Source organism: Falco biarmicus, chromosome 3 (assembly GCF_023638135.1).
Source record: "Falco biarmicus isolate bFalBia1 chromosome 3, bFalBia1.pri, whole genome shotgun sequence".
Classification (NCBI taxonomy): domain Eukaryota; kingdom Metazoa; phylum Chordata; class Aves; order Falconiformes; family Falconidae; genus Falco; species Falco biarmicus.
The window spans coordinates 98,001,439-98,014,885 of NC_079290.1; the positions used below are offsets into that span (position 1 = coordinate 98,001,439).

General features: G+C 45.0%; 1 protein-coding gene across 3 annotated transcripts in view; it reads right to left on the reverse strand.

Annotated features, from left to right (window-relative positions):
- The window catches only part of JARID2 (jumonji and AT-rich interaction domain containing 2), a 100,155-nt gene that overhangs the window by 27,424 nt on the left and 59,284 nt on the right, over window positions 1-13,447 (reverse strand). For all 3 annotated transcript variants that reach the window (XM_056331035.1, XM_056331036.1, XM_056331034.1), the window contains one exon: window positions 4,216-5,233. In XM_056331035.1, the coding sequence (XP_056187010.1) occupies window positions 4,216-5,233 (1,018 nt within the window). The remainder of the gene's footprint in view (window positions 1-4,215; window positions 5,234-13,447) is intronic.

The following is a 13,447-nucleotide window of genomic DNA, read 5'->3' on the forward strand; positions in this document are numbered from 1 at the left end:
CTGGGGTCCACGTGTGCCAGGCAGCAGAGGTGGGGAAAGGGAAACACAGGAGCAGGTTAGGAAAGCTGCAGGCGGCTCACATCAAGCATGCTACTAGGCTGGGCACATACAGGATGTGCCACCTGTACGGCTCCGGGCACCGGTGCAGGATTGTCCCTATTTTGTACGCCTCCTGCTAAGACAGGCATGTTCCACTCGTTTGCTAGCTTAATTCATACAGCAGATTATACCTTGCTATTTGCAACAGCCTTCCTTACGGTTAAATTTGCTCTCCTCCTTGAGTTTCATTCCCTTCTCTCCTCAGACCACCCCCAGCTATCTCCTGACACATGTCTTTCCCCTGGTCATTACCCAGCAGAAGGGGAGAGAAGAGCTGCCCAGTTCTTTAAAAACCCACACGCTCCCACCCTCCCCTTGCCCACCACCAGTCCCACGTCTGGTTTATACCAGCAAGAAGCAAAACAAGTGTCGAAGATGGGTACTGGTAATCAAACCCACAAGTACCTATCCTTTCTGGAGATGAACCATCAGATATCTAATGGCTGCACAACGATTTGAATACAGTTAGTATTTAAAAGGAGCACATAACATCCTTAATTTCACTACAAGTAAAAAAATCCTTTAAAAAAAAACAAGGGAGGCAGGGGGCTTGCTTGGGGTTGGCGCCTGCATTAGAAAGTTCCAGGCACACCATCCTTCCAGTTTGAGACCATTCATATTTTATACTCCATTATGGTTTCATACATTTTAAGACGACTGGCACATTTCACACTCCAGACAAAAAATAAAGATGGAGGATTATACAAAGTGCAGCATAAAAAGCAGCCAAATGGATGAGGAACAATAAAAGAAACATCATAAATACTCTCAAAGCACAGAAATAAATCATCAGTAGAAAGAGGGAAGAAATGGACCAAAGACCACCTACAATTCAAGAGGACACTGCTGAAGGAAAAAAGAGAATTAATACAAACTCACATTAACATTGCTGCCACCACATTGTCCCTCCTTGCCCTTTTTCTTTGAGACGAGTAAAAAAACATTACGCCATAGCTGTTTCAGAGCACTTAGAAATGCTGTTATACAACAGAGAAGTGCAAGAAGCAGCATTATGGTAAATATTTACTGCAGGATGCAAGGCTAGAGCATCTTAAGGGCCAGTCGTATCATCTTGTTTGCTAGCGCATGCAGTGTCACTTTTATTACTTTTTTCAGACTACCCCGTGCTACATCTTGGACACTTCATGGGCGCTCCCAGTTTTCCTTCTTCCCTTCACTCCCCCTCTCGTGCCAATCCAGCAAGGAGGGACATTCTGGGATGACAAGGGCTGTGACTGCCACAGAGCAGTGCCAGGGGCTGCTCGCCAGCGCAGCCTGCACAGGGCAGAGGTGTGACAAGAGGGGACAGGATTTTGGCTGCAGCCAAAACCAAGGGCATGGCTTTGAGCAGCATATGACAAGGGTGGAGGCAGGGCTGTGGGGCAGCAAATTTATCCAATTTAGTAATTCTTTTTTTGGGTGGCTGTCAAAATGGTCAAGTCTTGAAGGTGAGAAAAGGTAAACACCACTGGATAATAAAAGAAAGGGAAAAAAAACCAACCCAAAACCCCAAAAAAATTTTCAAAAGATTTTCCTTCTTTCCTCTTTAACATTCCCCATAAAATAGCTTTCAAGCTGGCCTCTATTACAGGCTGTTACTTTTTTGGTCTAGTGTTTTATATGCACAGTTCACAAATACGCTGAAGGCATAATTCAAGATGGCTTTCCATCCCAATAGATTCAGCGACCTACAAAAACCAGAGTAATATATTCCCAACCTTGAAAGAAGTGTGGTCCAGGTTTAACATTATATGTGTTCTCCAGTGGGACAAATAGTCCACACCCAGCTCAAGGCTCTAGTTTCAATACTGTTTATGAGCTATTTAAGAAATGCTATTTTTTTCCCGCATCACGGAATGGTTGCTCATAATCACTCGGCAATACTACGGCTCAAGTAGCACATCATTCAGTCGGAGCCTCGCGAATCTGGCAGATCCTCCACAGGGCCAGCTACAGCTAAGGTTTACAAAGTGGTCTCAATTATAATTCCATTTCACACAGTCATAACTTTTGGAAGCATTTATATCTCAGCCTGATGTTTTCCAGGATTGACCTAAGCTTGTGGCTTAAACTTTCCTTGAAAGGCTGAAGGGGGGTGGGGGTGGGGGGAAGAGTTTTAACTCCATTTATAAGCACCTATAGCAAAATGGCTTAAACAAGAGAACTGGCAGATGTTATGCAGAAGGTGTTGAATTTCTTTTTAAAATTATCTTAATTTCACTAAGTTGGAAATATTTTTAAACTGCCTAGTGAGCAAGCTCATTTAAAAAAAAAATAGCCTAAATCTTCAGGTATGCATTTAATACCAAATGCTGGCACTACACAAGTTGTTGGCAAAACTCCCACTTACTTCAATGAAAATGTGATTTGGCCATGAAAGGAGGGACATGTATGCGTGTCGACTTAAATAAGTCTGCACTTAACACCAGATTATTTTATATTTTTCCTGCTGGAATCAAGAGATTTCTCATCGTTGTACACTGATGATCTCAAGCTTCTTTTCTGCATTTTGTTTTTAATTTTAAACACAAGACAGGTAGGAAATTAACTGCAGAAAGGATACATGGAATGCAAATTTTTTAAGAGACCACTGTTTACTCTGGTTATATGGCACCCAGCAGAATAGAATCCTTGTCTATTAATTAGGCTCTTAGGTGCTTAAATAATACAAATAATTAACAGTAATGCCATCTTAATGCTGAGTTAAGGTATTTCATTAAAAAGTTAACATTGTTCCAGGAGCGTTAATCGGGCTGTCGTGCACATTTTCTTCTCTCTCTTGCCAATGTAAATTTAATTTGTTGTTCTTCTCTATTAGCATACAACCATTGCATACATTAGGCATACAAAATGTTCACTTATTGCTGCTTGAGTGATTTTAATTTTCAGATTTCCTTGAACATTTTTGCATGGCTATTGCAACAGAGCACTAACCCTCGTTCCTCCTCCTTAAATTCTGTCATTTCTCTGCTGTGCCCTGCATCAGTTCACCATAAACTCTGCCATCTCTTTGTGCTCTTTTATGCATTTTCACTCATGTACCATATGTGATATAAAATACAGTCTGAAAACACAGGGGGGTGGGAGGGTGGGAAGTGTTGTGAACAGTTTAAACAGAAAAGTGTGTCCTTTAATCCAACTAGTGTTGATAGCTGCCTCTGATGGGATAATGCCTCAAAGGCAAAACTCTAGCCTCAAGTTGCAACATGCAGGTCCTGTAAGCTCCGACTCGAAACACATCAAAAACAAAGGGAAGGGCTACACAAAAATTAAAACCACAAGTTTGTTACTATGTCATGGCTGCTGAGGCAGTACAGATGGAGGTGGGTCATTGAACAGTTCATTTGTATGCTGCTGTTGTCATGTTTTTACAAACTATTGTCACATTTTTGTCACGTGTCATATTTGACAGCAGACCATAAACCAAGAATTCTGTTAAATAAGTGATTCTCACTCAGGCATTAGCCCTGGCAGACACCTGCTGGGAGAAATAATGAAACCTCCATTTTGCAATCAACTACATTTTACTGCCTATTCTTGACACTTAATGGTTGTTAAATGTCAGCAGGTCACTGCAAATTTGTGATTTTAAGTGTCTGAGTACCCAAACAGAAGTCAGTTCTGAGATATTTTTTTTCCCCTTGGTTAAATGCTTTTAAAGGAAGGTGGGGGGAGATTTGTATTAAAGCTTGGCAGCACTGCAACCTCTTTGGAAAACATCTTTGGAAAGGTCCAAAAGATATTCTGAAGCAACATTTAAAAACATTGAATAAAATACAGGTATCGATATCTGTAGTTGTACTACCTACAAAAATAAACAGCAGGGAAAGGAGAAGATCGTGAAATCTGGAGACCAAGACACCACACCATGTTGTTTTTTTCCTGGGTGAAATGAAGAGCAGGCTGGAGGAAAGTGGCGATATAAAGTCTCTCTGGAAAGCTCTCCGACAACCTACCTGCATCGTGCCTGACCAATGGATAATAAAGAGAGAGACCCAGAGCTCTGCAGCATTAATTGAACAGGGGTTCGGTTAAGCATAAAGGCAAACGGAGCATAAAGTTGTATACGGACACTAACAAGCAGCGGCAAAAGGCCAATGAAACCACAGCCCTTACCTATGAGTGGGAGTTCGTCCATGGTAATGCCCTGAGATTTGAGGTGCTTCTTGATACAGGCCAGCCGCTGCACGTTGGGTCCCCAGCGCCTGCCTAGCTTGTGTATGTGCTGAATCTGTGTCACAAACCGCATTTCATCATTTAGCTTGCACTCAGGTCTCCAGTCTGGAGGAGGAATCACCCTGCACATCCCATACTTCTCTACCTGAGCTCGGACTGACTCAATGTATATCAGTGGGTCATGAAATTCCTTGGTGGAGGGCCTAAGGATGGGAATCTCCCCCAGCATCCCCCACCCAGACTTACTACTGCCCTTTTCGTGCTTTCCCATTGAGTCTTGTGGCTTGTGCAAGGACTCCGCTTGAGAGGTAGAACGATTTTCACAGGAGGCATTTTCAGTTTTGCCATGTGCTTGTTTCCCTGGCGTACTCTTTCCAGCAGTGGCTCTTTTCGGCCTATTTCTTTCCAAACTCTTCTCTGGCACTTCCTTTTTAAGGTGTCCATTCAGCAAAGGCTTTTCTACGGCTGCCTTTTTGCTGGCAGCTTCTGCCAAGTTGATGGCCCCTTTCATTCTCTTGGTGGGCGACTGTATTTTGTCTATGTGATTCGTCTCTTCCAGCCTCCTCTTCGAATTGCGCAGCCCCTCCCTTAACTGTCTCCCCACCTCCTTAGTGCATGTCTTTTGGTTCAACTTGCCATTGACTTTTACACCATTAACAGCGGCATTGTTAGACTTGGATGCTCCAAGGGATAGCACCTGTTTGCGGGTTTTTGCATTGCTACTTTCTATTTTCCCTGAGATTGTGTGGTTGACAGGTGAACTGGGTTTGTGGTGATTTAGTTTGGTTTCCTTGACCAGTTCTTTCTTGGCTTTGGTGTATGTGACAGTTCCCTTTGTCACTGTTGCAGTGTACTTCACAGTTTTGGACGGTGAAGGTCTGACCTCTCTCATCTTTTTGGCACTGGCTGCATTTGCACTCGGAGATGACATTCGAGTGATTCCATTGACTTTAGAAACCTGCAATACCAGGAGTGTCGCACGGGGAGCAGAAGGAAGGAAAAAGAAAACAGAAAAGTAAATTAATAACATTACCACTCAGCCACGGCATTCCAGTCGCTGGACAACCATACTCTGCAGTCCTGACTCCTGGCCCCTTTGTACAATCCTCATATAACAGTTTCCACCCAGGCAAGAGGAGGGACTGGGCATTTATAATAAACAAGTACAAGAGAACTGTTGTGTTTTTTTTAAAAAACAAACTGAAGAGTCCCCACATAGCCAATTTTGGAGGGTACGAAGCCTCTGGCATTCAGGGTGAGCTCCCTTGCACCACCCCCTCTTCCCTGTCTGCCTGAAAGCCTGTCACGGTACCACAAAACACAGGTAGCCCGATTTACAAACTAACACTTTCATTACATTCTTTTCTGGCCCTCAGGCACCACCTCTCTCCCACCCAACTTCCCTTAGGTGCACACACAGTTTAATACTTCTTAGCAGACAAACTAGCCAGCGTATACTATCTACTCAAACTGGAATGGACACATCTTGCAAAAAACACACACTGAGATTGAAACTAAACCTCTGTCTATACATACACACATATAAAAAGAAATATTGAACACATTATGCATCTAACAGATCAGGACAACCATGAAGAATCCAGTCTATCACATATATAAAATCTTGGGAGGCATCTTGTTCCTGAAGTTATTAATTTGAAATAAAAATGCATACAGCAGTTCAATGCATTTTTTGAAAGTTTGATATCTGAGCAGTTTTGCTGACACACATTTATTAGATCATATTCATCACCCACTAAAATGTCATTGCAACTTGAAATTGCTAGACTCCACTGCTTCCTGTTAGACATTTAAACCCAGCTATGAAACTAGAATTTGTACTTTCACTGTAAGACGTGTTAAGCACTGAAAACAACCCTCAGCTTCGAAGGGAATTGTTACAGCTCAGCACTGTCAAAGCTAAGCTCCACTACGAAGAAAATGAAGTCCAAGTTTAAATGCTGAAATTTGTTTGAGGTTTAAACACTGCCTTCTCACCTCCTTAAACTACTGTAAATGCAGAAAAAGATACCCCAAAATTGACAAACATATCCAAAAATCAGGATCGTTTTGATTAAAGTGCTCAAAGGGAAAGCATATAGTACAATCAGCCCTCATCAGCACTCAGGTGAATAACACCATTCCTGCAAAGTTATAATACTTCCCTGTGGGATTTCAAATTCCTTGCCAAATTCGTAACAATGGAAGCTTCCCCCATATAAATGCAAGAATTGTCTTCACTTATAAAGTAAGGATAAACTGTTATAAAACAGGGATCAAATAGAGACTGAAAAGATCACGCTATGGTCCTGCATTAAGTGACTTGCAGAAGAGGAACTGGAACGTGGGCATTCTGTGTACACACACATGTATGTGTACAACACACGTTCACTGTGTGCATTTTCTCCTTTGTGCTCCAGAAGCTGGAGCAGGAATGACATGCTTTTAAAACCCATCCATATTCCTGTCCTTCCTGTGCTTCCAAGGTAGAAAAACAGTTAAGGAAAATCCAGTTAACTGATGACACCAGTTTTTACCTTGAGCTTTCCAAAGACATATGAGATATCATCTTGAAAGCAAACACTTGCTAAGAGAAATTCGTTTACCCATTTTCCTTGAAATTCAGGCAGTACTCTGCATTTGAAATGGAGGCTTAGGTTTGACTTTTACAGCCCTTTTTCATGCTGCAGAGCAGACCGGGGTAGAGCTGCTAAGACACTGCCTCTTGCCTGCAGCAGTCAACATCTCTGGCTTTATAAATAGCCAAGAACATCGATTACAGATTTCACCTAGACTAATAGAGAAGAATTGATTGAGAACTAGAAAGGAAAGGTGATCTGGGTGACAGTGATCATGAAATGAGTTTTCATTCTAAGATGTGACAACAGTAGAGAAAGGACAAAGACTTAAAAAAAAAAAAGGCAAACAAAACAAACAGCAAAAAAACCCCACCCCAAAGCAAAGCAATTCCCACTCAGAGGAATGGCAGAAAACACAGGCCATTATGCCTTTCACACAGTCCTCTAATGACTGGAAAATTAGAAGAGAATCACAGTAAAAAAGTGGAAACGTGATTATGTGACTAAGAGCAACTATGCAACAACAGCAAAAGCAGGCATGCGTAAAATCAGAAAAGCCAAGGAGCTAAAAAAACTTCACTTTCATAAAATGAAACAGAAAAGAAATTATAAATACCTTAAAAATACAAAGACGACAAAGAACAGCAGAGATCAACCACTACACAAGGAAGGAAAACAAATGCAAGTTTGGCTAAAGTGTTTGTGCTTCTTTGGCATTAGTCTTCACCAAAAGTACCACTGGTTGAATGCTTACCAGATACCTAACATAACCAACCAGATACATAACATAAGCAATTTCAGCAAAAGAGCTAGGAAGTAAACCCCAGTAAGCTAAAATGTACCTAGATAACCTTAGGGCATGGCTCTTGGAAATAAGCTGAGGGCAGGCAAAGTCTAACTTCAAACCATAAAATCATTCTGGAACAAACTATCAAAAAGTTATTTTGTAAATACACAAACAATAGTAAGATAATGTCAAAAAAAAAAAAAAGAATACAAGCAAAACAAAAAATCCTACCCATAGTTTTGCCAAAATAGCACATCAAGCTTATTTAATCATCTTCTGGTAGACTGCTGGCTGAGCAGGTAAAGAAACACCTCTGTTTCAGCAGGGCTTCCACTGTGCCACATGGCATTCCGTTAAACAAGCTCATGAGACACGTCGTAGACATTACTATGAATAATTACTCTAAAGCGCTTCACAAGGGATTAAATAAAGCCACCCTCAAGAGAAGTTACTGTTGTCATCGTTCACTGCCATCCTTGGAGAGCATTTCAGGTGACTTTCTGCAGGGACTTGTCTTGGCCTTGGCTCTACCAAGTACTTCCATCAGTAACTTGGATTATCATAAAATTTCTCAGTGACACACACCTGGAAGGGGCTGTAATAAGCCCTCTGGAGACAAGGTCCAAATCAAAGGCAATCTTGAAGAACTTATTTCAGAACATTTCTACAATTTGAGGAAGCACTACTTTTAGGAAGGACAAATCAAATGCATGTAGGGGAGGGAGGAGATAACATCTGGGGACCACAGCGAGATGCAAAACACAACCGTAGTACAAAGCACGCAAGTCACTTTCCAAGACCTATTATGAATTCAGAACGGTGAATGCAAGGGACGGGAAAGCACCGGCCTCCCTGACCAGGGCTGGACCCAGCACTGGGCCCACACTTTGAAAAAACTTCAGACAGTGGAGTAAGTCTAAAGGAGCACAAAGCGCTCAAGTAGTTGGAAAAAATGATCTCTACTGAAAAGCCAAGAGAGCTGAGCTTATTTGGTCTGAAAGAGAAGCCTATGGGAGAACTCTGTAGCAGTCTTCGATTCATAAGGAGCTCCTCTGAAAAGAGACAGTAACTGCTTTTTCCATGTTCACTGGGAAAAGCAGGAGGAAAAAAAACCCTTTAGTGGACTACAACAATGATCCAAGGCACAACTAGGAAAACATGCTCAGTAGCAGAAAAGGAAAACGCTGGAAGAAGCTGTCAATGGCTGTTGTGCAGTCTCCTCTACCAGAAGGTTTCAAGGAGGCCACAGCTATACCTCAGAGCAAGCAGTCAGGCTGCGAGGAGGCGTCTTATCGCTCCAGCCTTCCAGTGATTTTTTTCTGAGGAAGTTGTGACCAGAAGCCTGAAGGGCCACCTGGGGCACTCCTTCAGCAAGGGGTGGTGGCACAGGGCCTAAGGACAAAACACAGTCACGGAGAAAGTGCTTGTGGAGAAAGGCAGAATCCCACAGCTCCTGTATTTCAAAGGAAAACACACCATCAGCCTCATCAGCTTTAGGACAGAATTAAAACTGCCAAGATACAAAACTCTGCAAAACTGAATTCATCAAGAAAACAGCAACTTATCACAATTGTTTAAAGTTGTTAGAATACCTCCACACGAGGGCTTAGATCTCTCAGGACCAAATCTTGAACTGAACAGGTATATAAGCTTTGGCTATCTAACCTCCAATCTTAAATTATAAGCACATTATTCTGAGTTTGTATTCAAACCAAGTGATTACTCCAATGATGAACAGCACTTGAAGTAGAGAACATCTGGCTTTGAGAATACCATAAGGAGTTCACTTATTTCTCTCTGGTTGCTAACTGAGGAGACCCCACAAGAAACAAACACCCCTGCCAACTTCCTCAAGACCATCATCTTTCTAGAGCAGACACAACTCGATGGTTTTCAAATGCTTCTCCCTCTTCCCTCCCCGGATACCCACAAGTATCTTGAGTGTTTTCATAGAGGACAGCATAATGTTTAAGATGCAGCAGTGCTATATAGACAAGAACAGACCACACTTCAAATGGGAATAGGCTGCAACAAATGTCTTCCAGCTGGAAACAAGTACAACAAATAAGGTGGTCATAGCCCACCATCAAAGCAACAGGTGGACTCAGGATTTCACACTGACAAACGTGAAAATCTGGCTGGTCAGTCATCACCTACATGTTCTTGGTCTGTACTTGTTTCTGAGGACACATGAGATGATTGGAACGAAAAGAAACAAGAAATTGTGGTAGGCATGTTCCTACCTTTCTACTGTTGATATGTCTCCCCCTAAACCAACCAAACACACAGAGTCAGCCTAAAAAATTGGCCACACTGCCAGGTGCGCAGGTTCACCAAATGGGGGTCTATGACACAGCTCCATCCCGAGGCATTGCTTACACTGAGCACATAAGGAGGAAGTAAATTAAATTCAAACAGAATCACAGAATCATTTAAATTGGAAAAGGCCTGTAAGATCATCTAGTCCACCCATTAACCCAACACTGCCAATCCACCACTAAACCCTGCCCCTAAGCACCACACCTGCACATCTTTTAAATACCTCCAGGGATGTGACTCAACCACTTCCCTGGGCTGCCTGTACCAATGCTTGTCAACCCCTTCACTGAAGGAATTTTTCCTAAAGTCCAGCCTAAAACTCCCCTGGCACAACTTTTGAAGCTGTTTCCCATTTTATCCAGGCTGAACACCCCCAGTTGCCCTGCCCCTGCCCCAGCCCCTGCCCCGCTCTGGTCACGCTCCAGCCCCTCAGTGCCCCCCTGCAGTGAGGGGCCAGAGCTGAGCCCAGGGCTCAAGGTGCGGCCTCACCAGTGCCCAGCACAGGGGACGGTCACTGCCCGGGTCCTGCTGGCCACACTATTGCTGACACCAGCCAGGGTGCTGCTGGCCCCCTTGGCCACCTGGGCACGCTGGGGGCTCATGCCCAGCCGCCTGCTGACCGGCCCCCCCCGGCCCTTCCCCGCCGGGCAGTTCCCAGCCCCCTGCCCCCAGCCCGCAGCGCTGCGGGGGGTGGGTGTCACCCGGGTGTGGGACCCGGCACGGAGCCGTGTTGAACCTCCTACAAGTGGCCTCGGCCCATCGGCCCAGCCTGCCCAGACCCCCCTGCAGAGCCTCCTGCCCCCCAGCCCATCAACACTCCCCCCAGCTTGGTGTCGCCTCCAGCTTACTGAGGGAGCGCTCGATCCCCTCGTCCAGGTCATTGATGGAGACATTAACCAGGCCTGGCCCCAGCGCTGAGCCTGGGGAACGCCGCTTGTGACCGGCCACCACCTGGATGTCACTGCATTCACCCAGCCAGTTTTCACCCAGCGCAGAGTACGCCCGTCCAAGCCACCAGCAGCCAGTTTCTCCAGGACAACGCAGTGGGAAATGGTGTCAAAGGCTTTACTAAAGTCTACGTAGGCAGCACCCACAGCCTTTCCCTCACCCACTAAGCAGATCACCTTGTAGTAACAAAGTGACTGACATCAGCCTTACAGACTCAAAGTCTTGAGCTAAAGGTGAAACTAGGGATACCAATGGCCTTATTTTTGCTTTTCAGCTATCTTGTCAGTTTTGCTAACATGTATTTTTTTTCAGACCACTCTTTTCCCCACTTCACTGAACAGTTGCCTTGAAGTAAAGATGGTACAATACATATTAATTTTTTTTTGTCTTTTAAAAAGCAAATGAGACGAGCACATAGTCCTGCAGCAATGTGTTGGATTTGATCTGGACACACACCTCTCCATAGCACGTGGAATACAGCCTCCAGACACATACATACACAAAACAAAGCCAACAAGCAACGTCTTATATAACAACCCCAGTAATAACAGCAACATTAGCAATACGAACGACAGTTTTGGTCCCAAACAAATTCAAGTTCTGCAACTGATCTCGAATTCATTCATAAAAATACTTCCGCACTGATAGTTTTGCAGAGCTAAATTACCATCTCAGGCCAAGAGAGGGCCCCATTGAACTGCAGTTCCTTTGCCCACAGCCCCTTTGATGTAGGGGATTTGCGAAGACAGCAAGGGAGGAAGAAAGAGAGGGAATGCATGACAAGTGCAAGGGCACACCAGAAGAGGAAAGAAAGAGAGGAAAAAAGAAAATCTCCAGTAATGTCTCGTGTTTTGCCTTTATTTTCTGTAAGGCTGACCAAAATAAAAACCACACACATAAATAAACCATGTAAATGCACATGAACAAGGAGCAAAAACATACTGGAAGAAGGAGGAATGTACGACTCACACCCTCAGAAAACAACTCTCCTTTTGGATAATAATGAAAAAGTCAAAAACTCGGGACAAGGTCTGAAAATTTAGCAATGTCACATAACTGGTAAGTGTAAGGTTTTGTACAAGCAAAGTCTTTCTGTCAGACAACACGCACAATCCACCTTTAATTCATTACAACCACATTTAACTTGGTAAGAAAGTACTTATGTTACTATGGGTTTCAGAAGAAAATTCAAATGCCTACTCATTTTTAAAAAATAAACAGAAAAAGATGATCAGCTCACCTTACAGCCCCCTTACTTTCTGAAGCTTGAGGACTGTACCGTGATGAGTCTATGTGGTGTGACTGTTGCTCATACCTGCATTGCTTTAGAATTTCTCTCCATTTTGCATTGCACAATTGAAAATCATAGAATTATAGAAATATAGAATCATTTAGGTTGGAAAAGACCTTTAACGTAGTCAAGTCCAACTGTTAACGTAGCACTGCCAAGGCCACCACTAAACCCTGTCCCTAATCACTGCATCTACGTGGGTTTTAAACACCTCCAGGGATGGTGACTCCACCACCTCCGTGGCCAGACTGCTCCAGAGCTTGACAGCCCTTTTGGTGAAGGAATTTTTCCTAATATCTGATCTAAACCTCCCCTGGCACAGCTTGAGGCAGTTTCCTCTTGCCCTGTCACTTACCTATGAGAAGGGACTGACTCCCTCTGCTCCTTGAGGAGAGCTGTATGGTCCCCCCCGAGCTCCCTCCTCTCCAGGCTGAAGCCCCCGGTTCCCCCAGCCTCCCCCCTCAGCCCCTGCCCCAGCCCCTGCCCCAGCCCCTGCCCCTGCCCCGCTCTGGTCACGCTCCAGCCCCTCAGTGCCCCCCTGCAGTGAGGGGCCAGAGCTGAGCCCAGGGCTCAAGGTGCGGCCTCACCAGTGCCCAGCACAGGGGACGGTCACTGCCCGGGTCCTGCTGGCCACACTATTGCTGACACCAGCCAGGGTGCTGCTGGCCCCCTTGGCCACCTGGGCACGCTGGGGGCTCATGCCCAGCCGCCTGCTGACCGGCCCCCCCCGGCCCTTCCCCGCCGGGCAGTTCCCAGCCCCCTGCCCCCAGCCCGCAGCGCTGCGGGCGGTGGGTGTCACCCGGGTGTGGGACCCGGCACGGAGCCGTGTTGAACCTCCTACAAGTGGCCTCGGCCCATCGGCCCAGCCTGCCCAGACCCCCCTGCAGAGCCTCCTGCCCCCCAGCCCATCAACACTCCCCCCAGCTTGGTGTCGCCTCCAGCTTACTGAGGGAGCGCTCGATCCCCTCGTCCAGGTCATTGATGGAGATGTTAACCAGGCCTGGCCCCAGCGCTGAGCAGGCCTCTGAGCTTTGTGTTGCTCACCTGAATGTAATGTCAGCTTCTCTACAGTGCCAGTGAGCCTCTAAGACAACCTGGGCACACCAGCCATACACAAAATTTGTTCATTCTTCCATGTGCTGCCCACCTTGCACCGTCAGCTGAGAGGCCAACAAGAGTGCCCGTCAGAAAGTTTTAATAAATAGCGATGTGAACTTCACTCTTTCATATGTATATGCTGGGTAACAT